The 25663-nt window shown below is 37.7% G+C and overlaps 1 protein-coding gene across 2 annotated transcripts in view; it reads left to right on the top strand.

Moving 5' to 3' along the window:
* Nucleotides 1–24825, top strand: part of SLC36A4 (solute carrier family 36 member 4) — a 45492-nt gene extending 20667 nt beyond the window's left edge. For both annotated transcript variants that reach the window (XM_043876815.1, XM_043876826.1), the window contains 3 exons: nucleotides 3929–4098; nucleotides 15105–15274; nucleotides 20785–24825. In XM_043876815.1, coding sequence (XP_043732750.1) covers nucleotides 3929–4098; nucleotides 15105–15274; nucleotides 20785–21092 — 648 coding nt within the window. In that variant the 3' untranslated portion in view covers nucleotides 21093–24825. The remainder of the gene's footprint in view (nucleotides 1–3928; nucleotides 4099–15104; nucleotides 15275–20784) is intronic.
* The last annotated feature ends 838 nt before the right edge of the window (nucleotides 24826–25663 follow it).

Below are 25663 nucleotides of genomic sequence, written 5' to 3'. Positions count from 1 at the left end.
GAATAGATGATTTTTAATATTTTGTTGTGAAAATTTTCAAACCTATATAGTGTGATGAACTCCTCTGTAAGCGTCACCCAGCTTCAAAAACCATTAACTCGTGGTTAATTTTGTCTGATCTATATTCTCTCTACTCTGTCAAGTCTGGGTTATATTTAGACAGATCCCAAACATCATATCTTATAGACTAGATGATTAGAAATGAATTGAAATTGTTATAAAGTTTACTATTACATAAGAAGAGTCAAACATAAATTCTTTTTAGATTTATGCATATCATGTTTGTTTTGTGAAATGATGTTATCATGAAGCTAATACCAAGAGATACAAACATTGTGCAGATTCTGAGATCCTAAATATTTCCATTCAAGATGCTTCCAGTTCAGGGAACTGAGCTTGTGGCCTAGTGGTTAAGACGCTGAACTTCCAGTTCAGGGGGTGTGGATTCGGTCCCTGGTTGGGGAGATAAGATGCCAAATGCCGTGCGGTGTGGCTAAAAAGTTAAGCAAAAGATGCTTCCCATTCATTGAAAGCCCAGAATGTATATGTAGATTTGGGCAAAATAGAATATTGCTGTTTGTGTGCTCAGTCAGTCAGTCATGTCCTACTCTTTGTGACCCCGTGGACTGTAACCTGCCAGGTTCCTCTGTCCATGGAATTTTTCAGTCAAGAGTACTGGACTGGGATGCCATTTCCTACTCCAGGGGATCTTCTCAACCCCAGAGATCAAACCTGCATCTCTTGTGTTTGCTGCGTTGGCAGGTGGATTCTTTGACACTGTGCCACCTAGGAAGCCCCCATACTACATTTGATCTTGGTCAAAAGACCATGTCTTTTTGTCTTTTGATGCTGTTCATGGGGTTCTCAGGGCAAGAATACTGAAGTGGTCTACCATTCCCTTTTCCCTGGACCACTGGGTCCTTCTCCAGTGACCCAGACCCTGATGCTGGGAAAGATTGAGGGCAGGAGGAGAAGGGGGCAACAGAGGATGAGATGGTTGGATGGCATCACTGACTCAATGGATGTGAGTTTGAGCAAACTCAGGGAGATAGTGAAGGACAGAGAAGCCTGGCATGCTACAGCCCATGGAGTCACAAAGAGTCAGACATGACTTAGCAACTGAACAGCAAAAGGCCATAGCTTGTGTATCATCGTCTGATGGTTGGGTGTGGGAGCAGAACCGCTGATAAACATCTGTTTGTATGAATCGCAGACAAAACAGAACTGAGACAGTTTTCTGCGATTTTAGTTGGCTTTCTGCTCTCTGAGTTCTCCTTTACAGAATTCTTCCTAGTTCTTAGAGGTTCCATTTATCCCTGTTAGAGACATAATTGTAGATTTTCATTTCTGCTTTAGCTAGTAAGCCGTAGTTAGCTATTGGACATTTCCACTTAAGTGTTGTTCCTCTGATATCTCAGATTCAACAACTCTGAAGTCTGACACATACTTTTTTAGATAAAACCAATTTCATTTTCTCATTTCTCTGTTTCTTTTAGTTTGACTTTTGGTTGCTCAAACTTGCAACACTGGAGTATTTCTTTTTCTGTGTCCCTAGTTTCCCCATTCCAGTCAGCAGTTAGGCTGTGTTGAGCCTTCTCTTTGTACTTCCCCAGGTCAGCTCTGTAAATGAGGTTATGTGTGAAACAGGCAACGCTGCTGAACGCACGTGGGGCCTCCGTAGTGTCCGTTTCCTTCCCTTCCTCCTTTCCTAGCTGCACTGGCACCTCCCTGACTTCAGCTTCTCCTCTCAGTCTGGGTTTTCTCTGGAGCACACGACTTGGGTACTCTTCTCTTTTCTGTTAATCACTCACAGTTTTCACATGGACCTACCTAACTCACCTCAAAAGTGGAGATAACATTAGTTATTATCTCATGAGGTTATTGTGAGATACTACATGTAAAGCTTTTAAAAAAGCACCTGGCACATTGTAAGCACTCAGTAAATACTTGTTATTATTACTTAGTGTCTTTTACTGTATGGTCAAATTTGTAAGCCCAAAACCTCCAAATATTTGCCTACAGATTTAACTTTTAAATTGGCCTTTTTTTTTAAGGGTTCCCCCCTCCCACCCCTATAATGTAAGTACTTATTCATCTCACTGGGGCTTCCCTGGTGGCTCAGATGGTAAGGAATCCACCTGCAATGTGGGAGATCTGTGTTCCATCCCTGGCTTGGGAAGATCCCCTGGAGAAGGGAAAGGCTACCCACTCCAGTATTCTAGCCTGGAGTATTCCATGGACAGAGGACTCCACAGGGTTGCAAAGAGTCAGATGCGACTGAGCGACTTTCACACTTCACACGTTCATCTCATTAAATTGACAGACAACAGGTACAGATGGATAGATAGAGAAACAGTTGTAGACATGTGTGTGCTTGGGTCAATATGCGTACATGTATCTACTAACTCTGTCTGCGGAGAGAGCTGAAAGCAATGGCACCCAGGAGCACTGAGCCCTTAGTGCCCAGATCTTGAGTTCTAAATCTGATTTTCCAGCAAAGGAAACAAAGTTCTTTGGAGAAATGACTGATTACAGGACAGAAGCAAGGAAATTCAAGGTGTGTCTAGAGCATATTGTACTGCCAGAGAGTATGTTTGTGTGTGTGTGTATGTGAGTTGTTCAGTTGTGTCTGACTCTTTGCAACCCCATGGACTGTAGCCTGCCAGGCTCCTGTGTCCACGGAGTTTTCCAGGCAAGAATATTGGAGTGGGTTGCCATTTCCTTCTCCAGGGGATTTTCCTGACCCAGAGATTGAACCTGCATCTCTTACATCTACTGCATTGGCAGACAGGTTCTTGACCCACTAGTGCCAGCTGGGAAGCCCTGCCAGAAAGTATGGAAGTGCTCAAAAGGCAAAAGAATAGGTGTACGTCAAAAGGACAAAGGAGCTTACCTGATGGAATTCATGACGACTGGAGCTGGAATGATAGTAGTAACAAAATAAGCAGTAGTGTTTCTGCTTCGTACGCAAAACTGTAAAACGAATATATACGAATCCCTACGAATACAAATATGCGATTAAATAGATAAGCACATAGGGCAGATTTCCAAATAGCTTATGTAGATACTATCCTCGAGGAGCTGTCACCTAATCCCCCCAGTCCCTGGAGTGCGGGCTGCCTGTAGTGATTACTTCCAATGAATGGAGTATGAGGAGGAGGAAGGAAAGAGCTTTATAAGCAGAACTTTCCGGGCAAACACTGCCTTAGCCAGGTGATCAAAATGAACTCCACCAGCGCTAAATCATGTTGATGGCGTGTGTGACAGGAAGGGCATCACACTTCCGTGGTGCACTTTTATGAAACCTATAATCCCAATCTAGTCAGGAGGAAAACATCAGACAATTAATAGAGGGGCAGTGTGCCAAATACATAACCAGGCTCCTCAAAGCTGTAAAGGTGATAAAACAATAAGGAAGGATCAGCAAACTGCCCCAGACCAGAGGAGACTAAGGACACACGATGGCAAAATGCAAGGCGCTGTCCTGGCCAGGACCCTGGAGCAGCAAAAGGACATTTGTGGGAAAACTGGTGAGATCCAAGTAGAAGTTTGAAGTTTAATTGTAATGTCCCAATATTGGTTCTTAGTTGTAACACATGTACTTTGGTTGTGTAAAATATTACTAAAAGGAGAAATTGGTCAGGAGTATATGGGAGTCTTCTGTTTGTCTCTGCATCTTTTCTGTAAATCTAAAATTATTTCAAAGTAGAAAGTTTATTTTTAAAAAAACCTGACAGTTTTGCACATTAAGAGCTGATTTCAAATCTTTTTATTTTAGGAATTTAAAAAATCTGTAGTGTGAAAAAATATGTAATATTTAGAAAAATACATCAAGGATTATGTGTTGCATATACCATAGAAATATTAATTTGGGCACCTATCAGATGGGGTGCTATATTGTTTTCATTTATTTGCATTCTCTTCTTAGGTCCTTCCACTGGAGAATCAAATGAAAGAATCAAAACGCTTCCCCCAAGCATTGAATATTGGCATGGGGATTGTCACAGCGCTGTATGTAACATTAGCTACTTTAGGATATATGTGTTTCCACGATGATATCAAAGGCAGCATAACTTTAAATCTTCCCCAAGATGTGTGGTAGGTAGACAAGAGTTTGTTAACCGAATTTGTATATTTTATAAATATAATTTACTAGTGTTTTATGATAAAAGTATATTTTTAGTTTTATGATTTAAACATTTAAAATCTTTACTGTGGTTTCTTTATTTGTGTAATCTAAATTTTTTCATAATCTTCAGAGGAGATCATCTGATTTTACAGATTTTTGCGGCATATTTTTAAAAGATTAAAAATTACAGGTTGTTCCAAATTTGGATAACAGGTGAAACAGGAACTCTTTTAATATAGACTCACTTTAATAAAAAATTTAATACTTACCCTTGCTGCCCAAAATCTAACATTCTGGGCTTCTGATAAAATCATATAACCCATCACTTATGGCCCTCAATGTTTTGGTGGTCAGCTTTAATACTGTATGTGCCTCAGTCCTTTCTGAACACAGGACACATTATACAGTTGACCGTTGAACAACAGGGGTTTGAACTGCATGGGTCCACTTATATGGATTTTTTTCAATTAACATGTTAGAAAAATTTTTGAGATTCATGACAATTTGAAAAAACTCACCAACTACATAGCCTAGAAATATAAAAAAGGTATGTCATGAATCTATAAAATATATGTAGCTGTACCTGTAACATACAAGATATGAGTTAATTGACTGTCAGTAAGGCTTCTAGTCAGTAGTAGGCTATTAGTAGCTAAGTTTGGGGGGAATCAGAAGTAATATGCAGGGTCAGACCCCAACCCCTGCACTGATCAAGTAACTGTAAATCATATAACTGTATATGTCAACTGTAGTGTGGTGCATCTTAATATTCTCTTTATTATTAGAACCATATTCTGCTAAATGAAGCAATATATAGAGTCTTTATCTTCTTCCAGAGATTCATCTTTGGAGATTTAATAAAGATATTGGCAGTGATTATGATGTAGACTCGCTCCCTTATTTATGAAATGGAAAAGTAACTTCTTAGTTTTGATAAATGCAAAGAATAAATGCTGACCTAATACCATGCTGTTGGTATTTAGCTGTTGGTATGGAAGTCTGTGAAACCTTAAATTTAAATATTTTGACTGGCTTCCTGATGAGAGTTTGATTGCTATTCATTTGAATCCTGGGTCCTCAATGGAGTCCAGAATGCTATTAGAATAAATGTGTGCAGGGAACCACTTATGATAGGGAGGAATTACCTAGAGTGGTTTCCAGGTTGCACAAGTCTCGTATATGCAGTGTGTTTATCTTCTTTTTTTTAAATTACAGTTTTCCTCTAGCTGTGATATATTTAGGAAGGCATTCCAAGGTGGAACCCTTTCAATGATATACATTTGTTTCAAGCTGGAGACCTGAGTACAAACAAGACATGTGATTGTTTGGCCTTTATTTCATTAACCTATTTTATAGTTGATAATATAGTTTTGTTTCCTTCAAAAGTGCTCCTTTTTTCTTTTTTGTAATAGTTTAATAAGGAGTATAGACAAACAGCTTAATATAAGAGGATCAAGGCTAAGAATTATGGTAGTTTAGTTTCTCTTTCAAAGATAGTAAGTACAGTGTCTAGAATACAGAATAATACATTTCTCCACTTGGAGTAATAGTTAGACTAAATCCTAAAAGCAAATTTATAAGTAAATTTGACAAGTACTGTAAGAGGTAGGTGGGGAAACAGTCTCAGAATTCTCCCCTACCCTTATTCATGAACGTATCTAAAGAAAGTCTTGAGGGGGACGATACCAACGTGGCAGTGCCTGCGTGTCAAGCTGAGGCGCTCCTCTCCCCAGGGAGCCAGGGACCTGGTGAAGTAGCAGTGGACACGGAAGTGGGGGTGTTGGTCCTTTAATGGACCAGAACCTGCTGGTCCGGAGTCGACGATGAGAGAGTGAAAGAAGTAAAGAGGCTAATATTCCCAGGGTTACGCAGCCAGCTTCCGCGCTCCAGGGAATCAGCCAGAAATAGAGAGAGAGATAGAGAAAAAAAGAAAGACAGACACGGGGACCAAAGCTCTTGATGGAGCAAAGGTGTTTTAATCAACATGGCGTGAGCATATATACTGTAGTTATTCTCAGCAAAGATAAAGATTAAAATTCCAGACTTAACAAAACACAAGGCGATCCCTATTAAAGAGAGAAGAGTGTACTTATCACCATAATGAGAAACTAACAAAGGAAATGCCTGGATTCCTCAGCCCTGGGAAAGGCATGCCTCTCCTCTTAATTCCTGAATATTCAGAAATTAATAAGGGCCAAAGGTTTTCTGACAGATCCATAACAGCACACGGGAAGCCTCCTGTTAAATGCTTCCTGACAGGAAGCAATGCTTCTGGGTTTCACAGCTAAACCTCAAGGGGGTGGTACTGTCCCTGCAGTAGCTCTAATCAATCCTTCCCTTTTCCTGCGTCCACTTCCCACCTTTGCCTTGTTCCCTAATTGCTATGGCTCCCCAGTTAGAATGGAACTCATTATAAGCCTTAATTAAAAACAGGCTATCAAATAAAACAACTCTCCACTTTCAGGTTGTGACTATTTTTATAGTCGACAAAATCATAGTTTCTATTTGGGAAAGCCTTGATAGACACCTGCTTTTTATTTAGAAGAGGGGAGCCTTGTATCCTTGGAAATAAAAATCTGTTAAAAACAGGAAAGCAAGTCAGGATACTCCCCGTTAGAGAACTGCTGTTGAGTAACACATTCTTGTGGAGACATGCCTTTTGTGGCCTACAGTCTATTTTTTTATGGTCTGCAACTGTGTGTGCGTGCTAAGTTGCTTCAGTCTTGTCCGACTCTTAGTGACCCCATGGACTATAGTTCACCAGGCTTCTCTGTCCGTGGAATTCTCCAGGAAAGAATACTGACTGGAGTGTGTTGTCATACCCTTCTCCAGGGGATCTTCCCAACCTAGTGATCAAACTCCAGTCTCTTACATCTCCTGCATTGGGAAGCAAGTTCTCTGTGAGCGATACTAGAGAGAAGACGCTTGTCTTTTATAATGATAATCTTCCAAAATGAGAAGTTTAGACTAGGATAATCATGGGGTTATCTCAGAGATTACTTTCTTGAATTGCTATATATGAGTCCCTTCTTCCCTCCCCTCCTTGTGCTTCAGGCAATAGGCCGAGCAGTTTAGAGAATGTGTAATGTACTCTTTATTGTCTGGATATTGATCTTGGAGAGGCAGCAGTGAGCGAAGACTCTTAATTCCCTGCCCAGAAATTGAACCTGGGTAGCCTGGATGAAACTAGCCACTAGATCAGCAAGGGTTAGAGGCCAGAAGCTCTTGCCCCCACTGAAGTGCATTTCTCAAGGAGGCAAAAGCTGTGACAAGAGACACAAAGTTTATTATTAGACACACAGCACAATCACAAGTGTGAGAGCCCAGTGGAGAAAGTCTGTGTAGCTGAGATAGAAGTGAGGCAGAGATGCACACCCGGAGGGAAGGGGTGAGGTGTCCCCCTTGGCGAGGAGGAGCCCTGCAAAGAGGCCATTAAGGCATTCATACAGGGCAGTTCTTCTGGGTCTTTGTATACTTTGGGCCAATTGTCTGGTTTCTTTTTCCACATCTGACCTACCCTAGGACCGTCCCCCATATGCTTGTGCAACACCATGGACTGTAGCCCGCCGTTCCTGGGCCGGAATCCATTTTCCAGTGTGGATTCCAGCCCAGATTACTATAAGGCAGCCTTGGCATCACATACTGTGGGGAGTGCCCCCTCCTTTGACCCCAGGAGCTTTTGTGCACATGTTCAGTGTCTCCCTCGCCCCGAGGATGGGAAACATGAGACCTCTTGATCCTTTATTCAAACAGGGTGTAGCCCCTTCTGTTTCTGCCATGCCTGTTATCTTAAGGTGTCCACAGAAGACATGGCCTGGCTCTTTTCCCTGTTTCTGTTGTCATTTCTATTTCAGAGTGCAAAGAGGAGGCTGGTTGTAAATACATGATCTGGAGCCCCCCATCTCCTATCTCAGGAAATACAAACGGGAGGCTAGCTATAGCGTGTCCAGCCTGAAGCCCATTTTTTTTTTTTTTTTGTCCCAAGAAACGTAAGCAGGAGCCCACCTAATTCCTGCCTCAGATATGAAAGCCAGTGACTGTCGCAGGAGCCTAGCGAACCCAACTACCAGCCATGAGAAGCTCTAAAGGGCTTTTGATGCCACGTTGACTTAAAGTCTCAGAGTTCATGTGGGGTATTCCTACAAGAAAAGGTTGAATTAGAGAGCAGCCCCAGAATAAAGCAAGTGTGGATTAGAGAGGCTCCAAGTTATTAATTACTTACTACCTTCGGTCTTAGTGAGGCATCATCTTTTAAAACTAGTTATGAGTGCTATTGTTCAATGTAGTGCATTTAGCTTTTGAAGTAAAGGATATATTTTAAAGATGATATTAAAGTAAATTGGGCTTCCCCGATGGCTCAGGGGTTAAAGAACCTCCTGCAATGCAGAAGACACAGGAGACAGGGGTTCGATCCTTGGGTTGGCAAGATCCCTTGGAGGAGGAAATGGCAACCGACTCCAGTGTTCTTGGAGCCTGGCAGGCTACAGTCCCTGGAGCCTCACAGAGTCGGACATGACTGAGCAACTAAGCAATCAAATAAATTCACGGTTCTGAGCTAGAACATGAGCACCTTGAGGCAGAAACCCTGCACCTCTGGGTTTTTGATGCATCTCCATAATATAGCACATTACTCAGCACTTAGTAAATGTTCATTAATTAGTATTCTAGGTATAAAAGCATTTCCCTTGTAACTGCTAATCTTAATTGAATGATGTTTTGGCAGTGTTTTTCCAGGATTTCCACTAGAGTAACCCAAATAGCAGACATTCTTGTCCTAAGAGATATCAAGGGTATATTAAGTTTTCAGATAAACAGACATTGAGAAGCAGTAAAGTGACTTCTTCCATCTCACACATGGAATCCTTTTGAAGCACCCATTGGATGGGGAAAATTCAAACAGGAGAGAAGCCTGTAACAGCAGGGAAGATGTGGAGTAGATATTTTAATTTATTTAGATAAGTGAACTGGGACTTCATGTTCCCCACAAAACAGAAGAAATCTTAAGTCTGAGCTCCTGTTTGTAGCATAGGAGGTTGAATATTCTGGAAATATAGCTGACAGATAGTAGCAGATAATCAAGCTGTCGTAATTGATCCTACCAGGAAATCTGGGAGTTGACCTCTGAGGAGTTTGTTACCTAAGATGAAAATATTTAGGCAAGAATGGACTCACCACGAGGCACAGTAAATAAAGATGTAGAGAAATATGAGGAAACAGGATAAAGATTTGTATATTCTGAACTATTTCTTCCTTTCTCACCCTCAGAAATTCTTAATGATATTCTTCCAATATTAAAGTTGCCTATATCTAGGAATCCTGGCTGAAATGACCTCTGCCTTTCCTTTCCTCTGCTTGCCTTCTTTTTTCATCACAGTAAATATTATTAAATTAAAAATGAAGGGCATCTATCAAATTCATCTGTCATCTAACGGATATTTACTGTATGTGTTTTATGTACTTGGAACTACTCCCAAGCACGAGAGATACAGCAGTGAACAGATAACAACGTCTTCCTCATAATGCTTGCGTTCTCGGGGACGTTCCTCAAATGCCCAGCTGTTTACAGCAGTCAGTGTAGTGATGGACACTAGATGACACTTGTTAGGTGTCTTGGTTGCTGTTGTTGAGTTGCTCAGTCGTGTCTGACTCTTGGTGACACCGTGGGCTGCAGCGCGCCAGGCTTCCCGGTCCCTCACCGTCTCCTGGAGCTTGCACAAACTCAAGTCCATTGAGTCGGTGATGCCAAAGCCAACTGTTGCATCACTAAATAAATAAATAGTTAGTTGTTCTATTTATTTATTTTTAGTTTAGAATGAGGTGAGGTTCTTGGTAAGGACTGTAGCTATTTCTCAAAAAGACTTCTTGACGGAGCTTAACCCTCGAGATTCTTGAGGATCATGAAAAGTCCAAGAGGGAAAGTGAATTGTTAAATTATTTCCGAGAGTAGCTTCTGTTTCCAACCTTGAGAGAATGAGTCAGCCTCTTATTTCCCAGATTAACTTAAAAAAATTAAGGTATTCATATCTGTAAATTTAGGTTAAGTATTGATTTGTTAGCCAATATAGGGAAGAGAAGAGAAACCTTGTAATTTTTGAACTCTCATGTTTTCAAAACTTATATTTTCACTGAAACATTTAGTCGTTTTTCTCCCCCATCATCTGATTCTATATATTAACTGCAAAGTAGATATTAAAAAAAAAAAAAATATATATATATATATATATATATATATATATATATATATATATAACTGGTCTTTACTAAGGTATTACATTTCTTAGCTATCAGTATAACCAACTTTGTTTTCAAGCAAGAGTCATCTTATTTTTGAAGTATTTGTATTTGTGATATTGATTAAATGTAGTTTCAAAGAATTACTATTCACACCCATTTTTGATCATTAATTTAACTAATGTTTAATAAGTGTCTATCCCCTCCTAAGTGCATGAATGGTTATACAGAGAATAGAACCTATGTTCTGACTTTCAAGAACTTTGACACTGAGTTTCAAATACCTTTTAAGTTGTTCTATATGTTATTTAAAAGTTGTTTTATGTTGTTGAAAACACATTAAAAAACTCATATAAGTTGGGTTTATTTCAGGGATGCAAGGATTCTTCAATATATGCAAATCAATCAGTGTGATACACCATATTAACAAATTGAAAGATAAAAACCATATGATAATCTCAATAGATGCAGAAAAATCCTTTGACAAAATTCAGCACCCATTTATGATTAAAAGTCTTTAAAAAATGGGCATGGAAGGAACATACCTCAACATAGTAAAGGCCATATATGATAAGCCCACAGCAAACATTTTCAGTGGTGAAAAGCTGAAATCATTCCCGTAAGATCAGGAACAAGACAAGGGTGTCCACTTTCACCACTGTTATTCAACATAGTTCTGAAGTCCTAGCTATAGCAATTGGAAAAGAAAAAGAAATAAAAGGAATCCAGATCAGAAAAGAAGTAAAGCTCTCACTGTTTGCAGATGACATGATACATACATAGAAAACCCTAAAGATGGTATCAGAAAATTTCTAGAGCTAATCAGTGAATTTAGCAAAGTTTCAGGATATAAAATCAATATACAGAAATTGCTTGAATTTCTATATACTACCAATGAAAAATCAGAGAAATTAAGGAGTCAATCCCTTCATTCACCATTGCAACAAAAAGAATAAAATATCTAGGAATAAACTTACCTAAGAAGACAAATGAACTGTACACAGAGAATTATAAGACACTGATGAAAAAAGTCAAAGACAGCATAAACAGATATTTCATGTTCCTGGGTAGGAAGAATCAATATTGTGAAAATGACTATACTGCCAAATAGAATCTACAGATTCAGTGCAATACCTATCAAATTACCAATGGCATTTTTCACAGAACTAGAACAAAAAATTTCACAATTCATATGAAAGCACAAAAGACCCCGAAGAGCCAAAGCCATCTTGAGAAAGAAGAATGGAGCTGGAGGAATCAGCCTTCCTGACTTCAGATTATACTACAAAGCTACAGTCATCAAGACAGTATGGTACTGGCTCAAAAACAGAAATATAGACCAATGGAACAAGACAGAAAGCCCAGAAATAAACCCATGCACCTATGGGTACCTTATTTTTTTGACAAAGGAGGCAAGAATATACAATGGGGCAAAGATAGCCTCTTCAAGAAATGGTGCTGGGAAAACTGGACAGCTACATGTAAAAGAATGAAATTAGAACACTTCCTAGCACCGTATACAAAGATAAACTCAAAATGGATTAAAGATCTAAATGTAAGACCAGAAACTATAAAACTCTTAGAGGAAAACATAGGCAGAACACTCGATGACATAAATCAAAGCAAGATGCCCTATGACCCACCTCCTAGAGTAATGGAAATAAAAACAAAAGTAAACAAGTGGGAGCTGATTAAACTTAAAAGCTTTTTCACAGCAAAGGAAAGTATAAACAAGGTGAAAAGACAGCCCTCAGAATGGGAGAAAATAATAGCAAATGAAACAACTGACAAAGGATTAATTTCCAAAATATACAAGTGGCTCATACAACTCAATACCAGGAAAACAAACAACCCAATCAAAAAGTGGGAAAAAGACCTAAACAGACATTTCTCCAAAGACTTACAGATGGCTAACAAACATGTGAAAAGCTGCTCAACATCACTCATTATTAGAGAAATGCAAATCAAAACTACAATGAGATATCACCTCACACCAATCAGAATGGCCCTCATCAAAAAGTCTACAAACAATAAATGCTGGAGAAGGTGTGGAGGAAAGGGAACTCTGTTGCACTGTTGGTGGGAATGTAAATTGATACAGTCAATGTGGAAGACGGTATGGAGATTCCTTAAAAAACTAGGAATAAAACCACCATATGACCCAGCAATCCCACTCCTAGGCATAAACCCTGAGGAAACCAAAATTGAAAGAGACACATGTACCCCGATGTTCATTGCAGCACTATGTACAGTAGTTAGAATGTGGAAGCAACCTAGATATCCATCAACAGATGAATAGATAAAGAAGTTGTGGTATGCATACACAATGGAATATTACTCAGCCATAAAAAGGAAACGCATTTGAGTCCGTTCTAATGAGGTGGATGAACCTAGAGCCTATTATACAGAGTGGAGTGAGTCAGAAAGAGAAAGATAAATATTGTATACTAACACATTTATATGGAATCTAGAACGATGGTACCAATGAATTTTTTTGCAAGGCAGCAGTGGAGAAACAAACATAGAGAACAGACTATGGACGCGGGGAGAGGGGAGGAGAGGGTAAGATGAATGGAGAGTAACATGGAAACTTACATTATCGTCTGCAAAATAGATAGCCTATGGGAATTTGCTCTGTGTCTCAGGAAACTCAAACAGGCTCTGTGTTAACCTAGAGGGGTGTGATGGGAAGGGAGATGGGAGGGAGCTTCAAGAGGGAGGGGACATATGTACACCTATGGCTAATTCATGTTGCTATTTAACAGAAAGAAAAAAAAAATATGTAAAGCAATTATCCTTCAATTAAAAAAATAAATGAAAAATAAAGGGTTTATGTTGTTGTATATCCTCAAGACAAATCCCTGTCACTTTAAGCAAGTTTTTTTATCCTTTTGAGAGACAGTTTACTTTTCATTTCTAAAACTATTAGTATATATGGCCAATATTAGTACATATGGACAATTACCACAGATACATGCATAAAACCGAAATGAGAACAAAAGTTGGTAAACATGTAGGAAAGTTGAGTATAGAAAAATAGAGTGCTTGAAATTATAGATATGAAAATAGAAATTAGGGGGTTCTTGAAACAAAAATAAAAATGGAATAGTTGATGACTGTATAAAAAAATAAAAAAAAAAATAAAAGACTGTATGTAGTGCTTCTCTTTAACACTCTGATTTCTGTATTACTCTCTGATGGATTCTTAGCAAATATACCAGCTTCTAAAAAGATACTGACCATTTTATTTCCCATTTTTACTTTGGGTAGCATCAAATGATAGTACTTACGTATAATTAATATTACTGAGTGGTGTTAATAATAACCAGATTCTTAACCTATATAATTTGTTTTATACCAATTAGAAAAGTTATTATACCTATATGTGTAATGATATATTTTTAGATATATTGTTAATCATATTTTAAAAACATGTAAGTTAAAAGATAATTAGAAAAAGGACTGTAGTAATAAACTGATAAGAATATTCAATTCTCCACAATTATGTATCAAAGTATATGAAGCAGGAGTCTTTTGTTATTTTGTACATTCAAATAGCTTGACTATTTATGTCTAAACTTTAAACATTAAGGTGAGAAATAAATCTTGAGGTCTTTTTTAATAGTAAGTTTGTATTGTTCCTAGCCCTAAGGTCTTCCTTCTTTCCTTAATTTTGCTGTTTGTAGTATTTTCAAATCCGTTTCCGCTCAGCTTTCTTCCTTCCTCCTTCACTCCTAGGATGAATACATTATAGAAGGAGACTTAATCGAATTCCTTCTTGCTTGGCAGCTGTTTAGGAAAACTGTTTATAATCTTGACATATCACTGATAGGATGTCACTGATATCCTGATGTCACTGATAGGATGTCACTGATATCCTGATGTCACTGATAGGATGTCACTGATATCCTGATGTCACTGATAGGATGTCACTGATATCCTGATGTCACTGATAGGATGTCACTGATATCCTGATGTCACTGATAGGATGTCACTGATATCCTGATGTCACTGATAGGATGTCACTGATATCCTGATGTCACTGATAGGATGTCACTGATATCCTGATGTCACTGATAGGATGTCACTGATATCCTGATGTCACTGATAGGATGTCACTGATATCCTGATGTCACTGATAGGATGTCACTGATATCCTGATGTCACTGATAGGATGTCACTGATATATTTGTCTTTTTCTGCCTGGCTTTACTCACTTAGCAAAATGCCTGCCGCATTCACGCATGCTGTCTTGTTTTTGCTCATGCACGTTGTCTTAATAGAAATCTAACTTTCTTTTATTTTGGTTATTTTCATTTTATTTCTTTTATTTTTATTGTGACTTAGATAAACAGAGAATAGATTGGTGTTTGCCAGGGGCTGGTAGATGGGGGAAAAGAGAAGAGTTTTGGTAAAAGGATACAAGCTTTCAGTTAAAAGATGAACAAGGTCTAAGCATCTAATGTATCATGTGGTAACTGTAGTTGATATTACTGTATTGTGTGGTTGAAATATGCTGAGAGAGTAGAATCAGTGTTCTCACCAAAACAGGAAAAAATAGGCAAATACATGAGGTGATGGATGTGTTTGTTAATTAGTTCCATATGTGGGGATTCTTTCACAGTGTATGTGTATATCAAATCATCATGTTGTAGACTTTAAATGTCTTATAATTTCACTGGTTAGTTAAATGTCGGTAAAGCTGGAAATAAAAGATTGACTAAATTTTGAAAATTTTTAACAGGTTATATCAATCAGTGAAAATTCTGTATTCCTTCGGCATCTTTGTGACATATTCAATTCAGTTCTATGTTCCAGCAGAGATAATCATCCCTGTGATCACATCCAGATTTCATCCTAAATGGAAGCAAATCTATGAATTTGTAATAAGGTCCTTCTTGGTTACTATTACTTGTAAGTACCACTGCATACTTATAATGATTTTTATTGTTGAATTTCTTCTAATGAAGCTACTTAAAGTATATTTTTTATATTTTTGAAATAATTTTGTTCACCTAACTGGATACATTTTGGTGTAAAATTCTGTTATTCTACTGATATAGAAGAAAATCATAAATCAGATCCTATCACACTTAAAACAAGTAACCAAATTTTTATTATCAAAATAATATCACTCATGATCAAAATATATTTAAATCAGATGCATAAGTGACCCTTTATATCATTGACAACATTTTGCTTTGGCTTTCTAGTTTTCCTGAGGTTTTTTATATCTGCTAACTTTTGTGTGTTTAACAGTTCAACTCTCCATGACTACCTGTGCAAATGGGTTTTGTTCTGTTTTGGTCTTTAACAATTTCAGTGGCTTATTTTACTTATTATTTGAAGGAGTGTGTATAATCTCTTCTTATCGTTTCATATTATAAAATGCCCCCACAAGGTAGAATTAATCATGGAGACTCATGGAGAGGGGCCTTTAGTTTGGTGTAGTACTATCACGGTGACCTGACGGTTCAAAACTCAGGCCTCCCACTTCCTTGCTGGGTCTTTAGTTAAGTTACAAACCATCTTTGAGTCCTTCTTTCCTCAACTATGAAATTAAGATAAGACATTTAAAAATATGAACAAAGTGGTTAGAAGTTGCTGTTAATAACTATCATTATTGTCACCACTTTTATTATAATTGCAAACAGAAAGATGATTGCCACATTGACCTATCTAATGGGATTGCCTAGGATGATACCAAGGACAAGATGACTGGTGACTGGGGGACAAGCAGCTTTGGAAATTCTAGAGAAGATTTAAGTAACTATCTTAGCCCATTGGAGGTTAGAGAATGGTGGAACTAGAAATTCTGGGCAACTCTGTCAACTGCATTGAGCACCTTGGGGTGGAGCTTATGCCTAGATTTAAAGAATTGGGTGTATTATATTTTGTTCAAAGAAACAGCAAAGCTGAGCAAAGTAGATAAAGTAGATAAGACTTACTTTTCAAAGCAATTATTTAAATGAAATATGTCAACTATATAAGGGAAATCACATTGAAGAATGAAGTCAGTAAACCCATACTCCAATGACTAATGAAACACCCAGGAGGAAAAAATTATTTTAAAACGTTTTAGAATATTCTTTACGCATTACTTTTATTGACATTTTGACAGCTGTACTAAATAAAAAGACTTATTTCAGGCAAAGTCCTTTTATCAGGAGATGTAAGGCAGTTCTATTCTGAATGTATATCTCCTTTTAAGGTTAGCTACTGAATTTTAATAACTTCACCCATTTCTGCACATTGGCTGCTGTCATGTTGAGCTTTCTGTCTGCTGCGGTCCAGACCAGACTGCACCTTTGCCACCAGGAGTTTATTCCCAGAAGCCAGGGCTTTTCTTCAAGGGCTGAGGACGTCGCTTCTTTCTTTTAGTTACAAATGGAGAAGCCTGTTTAACCATATGTGAAGGCTATATTTACAGCATGCTTTGGACACAGAGAACACAGACTGTGTCATATTCCCTTCTTTACTTCACTGAGACACATCGCTGGACACTGACCTTCATTTAAGTCTTTGGCAGGTCCTTCCAAGTTAGAGTCAACCGGTGTTCATGACAGGCCTGTTTTGTATCAGTTATCCAAAGCACTGGAAAATGTCCCGGGGCGGACTCTGCTGATGGGTGTGTGGAGAGCTGGGGGGACCTTGTCCTGTCCGTAGAGCAGGTTGTGCGGCACCAGCCGGGGTAGTGGAGGCCCAGCTGGGTTTGCGCGTTTCAGGCCCCATCGTCCTTTCCAGGTGCGGAGTCCACATCTGCAGGACAGATCTGCAAAGTATGGGGCTCATCAGCTCGGGTTATATTAGTTATGTCCAGGTCTCCATTTAGCATTGAATCGCCGTTTCACAGCATCTTTTCATGGAATCAAAAGCTTGAAAGGATGGGTCAGGCTCTTCCTGCACATTCCCTGTAGACCCTTACCTGCTAGGTAGGCATTCCACAGGTAAGACAGAAGAGTGACTGGAAACTGGCAGAGGCCACCTTGGACTGCAATAAATGCCTTTTATTTTAAAGGCAAACCTGTAAAAAGCTGCTAGATTTTGATTTCAGACCAGTATTTTGATTCCCTGTTTGAATTGAACCTGCAAAATATGTTAAATACGACTTATTTCTGTTATTGTTTAGTTCATTGATCCTTTTACTGTTTCTAGTTGGAAAAGCCCTTGGATTTGAGAGTATGCTTTCTTCTTTAGTAAACTATGACTACATAAAGCATAAATCTTTGGTAGTTTGTAGAATACTAAGAAGATATACCAGAATCATTTAAGTTAGTTGTCACAGTAGCTGCAAATAAGTACCATTCTGTGCCCTAGTATTCTGTCTTAGAGTCAGTAGGTATATGGAGAGGATCATTCACTGTTTGTGCAATTTAAATTTGTGTGCCGCAACTAGTGAAAGCCTGGGTGCATCAATGAAGACCCAGTGCAACCAAAACTAAAATAAGTTTTAAAAAAGATTTACATGCTAGAGTGTTGTTGATGTTATAATGTCAAGCATTTTATTTTTTCTCTGATATATCTTTTACCATTAAGATGCAAGAAAATGGACCTTTTTTCCATGGCTTTTTTTCCACATCAGGGGCAACTTTGTACCGTAAGGCTACCCTCTTTTCCTCTATAATACAGTTTTTGGAAATACTGAATAAGATTAATTAGTACTTACTAGATATATTCATAATAACTGTCTGTAAATGACAAAGGCCAGCCTATTTATAGTAATCCTGTAGTGAATATTTGTAATTTGTAGTGAATAAACTATCCTTATCTAAGCTATCCTTTGACTTACTATTTTTGTGATTTTTGAGTTCTTCTATGTCAGATTTGCCTAAAGTATATATGTTTCACTTTCCTCTCTACTAACATCAAATAACATTTCAAGCCATTTTTACTAGCAAATATATATTGGTTATATAACTTGTAAAGAATGACTGTCTAATTGATAAATTTCATGATTTAAAAGCATTTGATAGACAGAATTTTAGTCTGACTGAATAAATTTTAAAATACTATAGTGCTTCTCCAGATGCTTTTCCAACAATACTTCACTTGATTTTCTCATAACAACTTGGCCTATTGGAAAACATTAATAACAAAAAATAGACTCCAAAATGAAAGGCTCTTTAGATGACAAGGTGGTAGTCATGTTGGTCTGGTTGTCCTTTTAAATACTGCCATCTACTGTAAGTGTTTTATCACAAAATGGATAAAAGCCAGTGGGTTTTGAAACGTTCTGTTGTGATTGAGAGTTATGCTTTATACTTCCCTTGAGAGAAATGTTAAAATGGTGTAGCACACATCCATTAAACAAGGATTCACTTTATAAAGTATTTCTAGTTTAGAGTTCCAGCTTCACATTCAGTTATTTTACTTAGGAAGATTTATTGTACTTCAGTCTTGTAGAAGTGCAGCTACGTTTATGATTTCAAAATAATTTTTTTAGGATTTTGGTTTTCATAATAATGAAAATAAAAAGTGGTAAATAGTAGTGTGTGGTTCTGAGAAATGTGGTGGTTCCAAATTAATGCCACATCCTCCTGGAAAACATCGAGAGGTACAAAGAGAATACATGGAGGGAAAAAACCATAAACTAACAATTAAGAAGTAAAGAAACCAGTAGACCAGAAACTCGAAACTTAATTACAAAGAGCGTGAGTTAAATTTATACACACATACCCCACAGAAAGTTCAGTAAGAAACAAACACACAGGAAAAAGAAAAGCAAAGGAAAGTAACCTCAGAAATAGAAGGATGATGAAGATTAGTGAGACGACTGATAGTTTTTGAAGACGAAAGGAACGCCAGCACATGGGTAATCAGAGTCCTCAGAGCCGGCACTGTGGTTACGTAGTCGTCTTTGGAGGCGGTGGTGATAGAGTTGTCACAGCTTGCATGCCAGCAAACTTAGCTGTTATTTCTGGTGGCAGCTCCAACTCTTCACAAATCATTCACTGAACTACTTAAGGACAATTCAGAGAATGACTATGTCTCGATTTTTGCAAACCTTCTGTTGATACCTTTTGGTAAGATAAAGATAAGATCAAAGAAGTGCAGGATCAAAACTTGCAGAAAACTTGTCAATAGCTTGGCATAAAATCCTGCTGACAATCATGGTGCATAATTTTTTTTTAACTTTTCATTTTGAAATAGCTTAGAGAAGCTGTATAAGAAAGTAGAATTACCATAAACCCTTTACTGTTTCCTCTAATGTTAACAGCTTACATACCACAATACAACTGTTAAAGCCAGGAAATTAACATCGATAAAATGCTACTAACTCATTTATAGACCTCATTTTTATTTCACAGTTTTTCCACTGTTACCCTTTTTCTGATCCAGGAACCAATTCAAGGTCCCACTTGAATTTAGTTGTCAAGTCTACTTGGTCTCCCCCAGTCTTGAGTTATCTTTTTTGTCTTCATTTACCTTGACATCTTTGAAGTGTCAGTGATTTTGTAGAATTTCCTTCCGTGTAGATTTGTGTGATGCTTTCTTATGACTAGGTTGAAGTCAAGCATCTTTAACAAGAACTCCACAGGTGATGCTTTGCCCTTCTCAGTCCATCACATTACGGCTTAGGACTGGTGATGTTAACTTTGATCACTTGGTTAAGGTGGTGTCTGTCAGATATCTCCACAATAAAGGTACTCTTTTTTTTCCCTTTATGAGTTTTTTATAGGGGTATTTCCTGTTCTTATACGGTTAGTGTTATAAAGTGTAAAGTGTTAGTCGCTCAGTCGTGTTCAACTCTTTGCAGCCCCATAGACTATAGCCTGCCAGGCTCCTCCATCCATTGGATTTTCCAGGCAAGAATACTGGAGTGAGTTGCCATTTCCTTCTCCAGGGGATTTTCTGACCCAGGGATCCAACCCAGGTCTCCGGCATTGCAGGCAGATTCTTTGTCGTCTGAACCTTTTGCCCATTAATTTTAGGATCCTTCATTGACTTTTCCTGCAACAGTTATTACTGTGGTGTTTACGTAATAATTTTCTGTTTCTATGGTTTCTTCTATTTTGGTTAATTGGAATTCTAATGTAAGAAATACTTATCTCTTCTCTTTGATTTAACCATTTGTTTATACCATACCAGCCAAGATTTTGTGCTTTGTAGAATGAGCTATATGGAAGAATAATGAAAAGGCATTCTTTACCCAAAACTTCATAGCAAAAATTAAAAGTTGTTTATGTAAGAAACCCTATTGTAAGAAACCCTATAATGTCTGAGAAACATCACTCAATGTTTTGGCTTCTTTCTTTGTTTTCATTTTTAGCTGAGAACAAAACGTGACAGATGCTTCCACAAGCAATAGTCTCGTAGTGCCTACTTGCATCAATTAATCTTAATGTATTGAAAGTATCTGCAGTTAGTATTTACATAAGTATTAGATATTTACACAAGGAAAATTTGTATTTTCAATTTTCTAGGTGCCGGTGCGATCCTCATTCCTCGTTTAGACATTGTGATCTCCTTCGTTGGAGCTGTGAGCAGCAGCACATTGGCCCTGATCCTGCCGCCTCTGGTTGAAATTCTCACCTTCTCTAAGGAGCACTACAGCATATGGATGGTCCTGAAGAACGTTTCCATTGTGTTCACTGGAGTTGTTGGTTTCTTATTAGGGACATATGTAACTGTTGAAGAAATTATTTATCCTACTCCCAAAGCTATCACTAGCACTCCACACAGCCCCTCTTTAAATTTGAATTCGACATGTTTTATATCAGGTTTGAAGTAGTAGGAGCAGAGATATGAGTCTCCAGTTTGGAAATGATTTAAGAACCACTAGGACACGTTGGCAGTACTGATAAGCTACAACATATTTCTTGGTTTTAAGTATTAGCAGCAATTTCAAAAGTTTTAGTTTTGAAAATTGAAAAAATTAAAATGTTAAAGAATTAAAGGAATACTCTATTACTTGTCTTTCAGTCAGAAATGATTCAACCAAGATTCTGTCTTTTACCTCCATGCTACTCTCTTGTCACCTGGTTGAGGAGAGAACAGGGTTTCAACATTAAGAGAATTAAAGAAGAAGGTATAGGTAACTAAAATCTGACCACCCTGATGAATTTCAAAGTATACTTCATGTTAGTATAGAAATATCTCAATTGTGTTTTTATTAGAGAGCCAGATACTTAGGTTTACCCCTTTAAAGTTTAGAAAACCCTCATTAGCCATGATGTAAGCATCAGAAAACCCCCCAAACAAAAAAATCAAGAGGGCCTGTGCAAGAGTCTGACTTAGTGTTTCAACCAGATTTGAAGGAGACTTTAAAGGTTGTGGAGTACAAATTCGCTTGTTTTTTTAACCTGCGGAAATAGATACTCAGGATGGTTAAAGTTAACTTGGTCAAGACCGCTCAGCTTGAGATCGAGAGAACCTGATCTTCGGATCCCTGGTCCAGGATTTTTTAATCTTTCACGTCACATCCTAGAAAAAGAATAAATTATGTTCAATTCAGCTTTAGTGTTAAGTCGGTTTAGTAAGCTGTTTGCCAAGTGCATGTGACCTGCGCAGACAGTCGGGGAGCTCCGAGAAGCCTGCAGCGCAGCCGTGGGGCAGAAGCAGCGCTTTAATGAACCAGCAGAAACCCCCTGCTGGCTAGCTTCTGGCAGGTAGAGAGTGTCCAGCTGTCCTGAGTGGGGCTTTAGCTCTCCTCATTGTTTCTTCCTTCCTAGGTTTGTAGGTACCATCTTTCCTAATGACAAAAAAATAGATAACCTGGCGTGATCCAGGACCTGTGCCCTCTTTCTGGCCCTGTGGCCTTCCTCATCAGAGCCTTCTATTGCTCTGCAGGGGCAAAATAAAAGAAAGCGTCAAGCCTAGGAAAAATCGAGACAATGATAAGCTTTTAAATACTGACAGCTCCAGGCTTCCTCCAGAGAAATGCATTCTTTTCTATTCCTCCATATTTTTCAAGCCCAGTTATTAACCAAAACAAAGAATCTCAGTGGTCATGGAAGATGAAAATGGTTAAATTTAAAATTGAGAATCTTGATTTTTTTTTTAACCATAATTTAAAACTCATTGAATTTTTTAGTCAGGTTGGTGAAAGATACCACCAAGACCACTGCAGTGTATATTTTCTCTATTTTTGTATGTAAATGTCAGTTCAAGTATTTTTTGCTTACATCATAGAGTCAAGCATAATCCTAAAGGTATATCAAAAACTTTGTTTTGGTACAAATTCATCATCAAACTTTAAAAAAAAATTTGCATCAAGAATCACCAATAATTGTTTATGACACTTTTATGTCAAATCTGTTATGTTGAACCTTTAGTCATGTTGGGAAAATGTGGAAGAAATTGTAGGAAAAGTAATTGCCATTGAAGCTAATGTTATATAATCTTGAACATAAGAGTAAATTAGGTATTTTTTTTAACATACGTAACTTGGTATAAAGTGACTTGAAAACTATTATTTAATTCAAAGCACTATTAGATTTTTTTTGTCAGCTGTCTCAGATAATATTTCTAGTCTGTGTGATATTTTATTTTTGTAGTTTTGCCTTTTTTATTTTCTTTATGAAATTTACCAATTTTAGTGAAATATCAAATGGTTGATCATAGCAATATATAAATTTTAATTTCAGTGAACAAATGTTGAGTATATTTTCAGAGTAAAGTTGAAATGCAGAAAGGAAGAGCAGGAGAATAGTTTTAGTTCCTAACAAGAAACACTATGTAGATGTAAATGCACTCTATATAAGGAATTTTGATGATTTATTTCATTTGCAAAAAAAAAATCAGGCAACATTTTTCCTTTGAAAATTATTTTTAATGAGTCGTAACATTTTCTGAATGTTATTAGAGAAGATACTTTGATCAAACCAGCAATTGATTTTATTTGGGGACCTGGAAAAATGAGAGTGATTGCACCTATCAGATTTTTTATCCAGTATCTTTGGTCCATTGCATTCTGGATAAAATGACTTCAGCGTTTCATCTGCCACCACAGTAAAACACCTTCGGAAAGCCAACCAGATGTCTTATGAACTTTACTACTGGAATGGGGAAGAGAAAGGAAAACTGTATTCACCTCTGAAAACCTCAGAGCTAAGTCTCTCTTAACAGAGTTAACCTCTGTTCCTTTCCAGCCAAAAGGGTTTCTCCAGTTTCAGAGTCAGCTTATCAAAACACTGGCTCTCAGACCTTTCTTTCTTTTTTATCAAAGGATCTGCTTTTCCCCGAATGGCATGGTTTCTCCACAAATGAAGAAGTAAGACCTAGTTTTTCTTAAAGACCAGTTTGTATAGTGTTACCAAATGAAAAATGTACTATGTTAGCAAATGCCACATTATGTTTTAATTCTGTCCTCTGGATTCTCCTCTGTTGAAATGATTTCTGCCTCTTATCTGTGTGATGCACTTAACATTTTTGTAAGTGTTTTATGCAATATGCATGTTGTAAATGTCCTAACGTGGCCTGATTTCATTCAGTATTTTTGTAGTAGTTGTAGAAAAGCTCTCCAGCTGTAAAGTGCTATACAGATACTAATTGGGGTATTAATTGGCGTTCTACATCAGTGACAGGTCCAGCTGTGGGCATGTTTTACTCTAGCTTACCTGTTCATCTCCTCTGGGGCTGGCATGCCAAAGAGGTCAGAACAGCAGCTGAGAAGTGCATTTGTTTACTGATGATATGTATCCCCTCATTTCTTCATTTGAAAGGGAGAAGATACATGACAGAGCTAATAGAAGTAATAAATAAAATTATTTAACTGATACCAGTGGCTTAATGAATATTTTCTGTTGAGAAAATAACTTGGTAAAAACAAAGGCAATGCTATAAAATGAGTTTTTTAGAATGAGTATTTTAATCTTTTTGCCTCAGTTAGCTCCCCTTCATAAAACAGTTTGAGAGACTTTGATCTAAAAGGTATAACAAGATACTTCCTAACATTAAACGGCTGACTGTAATAATTAACACTTTGGCAGTATGGTTAGCCATAATTAATCTTATTCACGCAACTGGTGCTCACTAGGCTAAACACCGTTCTCAAAGTTGCTGGTTCTGACCTAGGAGATAAGAAAACATGCTTTAGAAGTGTTATTATTGCCCTATTATAAAATGAAATGACAAATCACTCTCATCCTTAAAATTATATATCAAGGTTACCTAGTTCTGATGTATCCACATATATACATTCCAGTAGTCTGTGTTTTATACTAATATAAATTTGCCATTTAAATTGGATCCAGAAAGATGTGTGTTGAAAGATCACCCTGAAAATGATTCCTTTAGAGTTTTCTTGATAACAAATAGGAAAACACATGCTTGTACCGTGAATAAATTAAGCTGTGGAGTTTTGTTTCTCAAAATGATGTTGTTTGTTTGAGTGAAAACTACATATCAGTGCACTTGAGTCAATTCTATTTCTTTTAACTTATTTTTCTTTATAGTATGAAAAAATGTCTTAAAAAGTACTGTAACTTCTGAATTTTCAATAAAATATTATTTTGCTTGCAAAATATTGCCTTTTTAAAATAGATTTGTCTTTTAGAAGGTTAAATGACACAAATGTCATAAACTACAAAGGGCACTAGTGTATTCTACTGTAACATTTTAATCAGTCTTTGAGGTTAATTCCTTGTCATATGACCTTCCACAATGGGAGCTGCTGTTATGCCCCTCTGAGATATAAAAACCGAGGTTGACTGAAAATGAAAGGTCATACTCGAAACAGTGACCTGAACTTCCTGCAAAGTAGATGCTGGGAGGGCAGTCTGCCAGCGCTGCAGCCAGACCATCATTTCCATTCTCTCAAGGTCAAGACTGTACCAGTCACATGTTTTCCTTGCAGTATGCCAATCCCAAATCAAAGACCATAAAGGTATTTACACCTTGACAGCAGTAATTCTGCTCTTGTGAACTTAAGAAAAGGGCATCTCAGCCCAGGTTGGATGCATGAGACAAGTGCTCGGGCCTGGTGCACTGGGAAGACCCAGAGGGATCAGGTAGAGAGGGAGGTGGGAGGGGGGATCGGGATGGGGAATACATGTAAATCCATGGCTAATTCAAGTCAATGTATGACAAAAACCACTATAATATTGTCAAGTAATTAGCCTCCAACTAATAAAAATAAATGAAAAAAAAAAGAAAAGGGCATCTCATAGTTCATCAGATGAGAAAGACTCTATACCCAAAGGTGCATTGGGAGCCTCATGTGTAATAGTGAACAGCTGAAAACAACCTAAGTATTCAACACTAAGGAAGTCATAAATTGTGATGTTTTAGCCTACAGTACAATAGAGATCACGTTATTCTACTAATGTTGTACTGAAGATTGGTAATTTGGTAAAGAATAAG

Source organism: Cervus elaphus, chromosome 2 (genome assembly GCF_910594005.1).
Source record: "Cervus elaphus chromosome 2, mCerEla1.1, whole genome shotgun sequence".
Lineage (NCBI taxonomy): Eukaryota > Metazoa > Chordata > Mammalia > Artiodactyla > Cervidae > Cervus > Cervus elaphus.
Note: the sequence above shows the minus strand (reverse complement) of the source record. Positions and strands in the feature narration are given on the sequence as shown.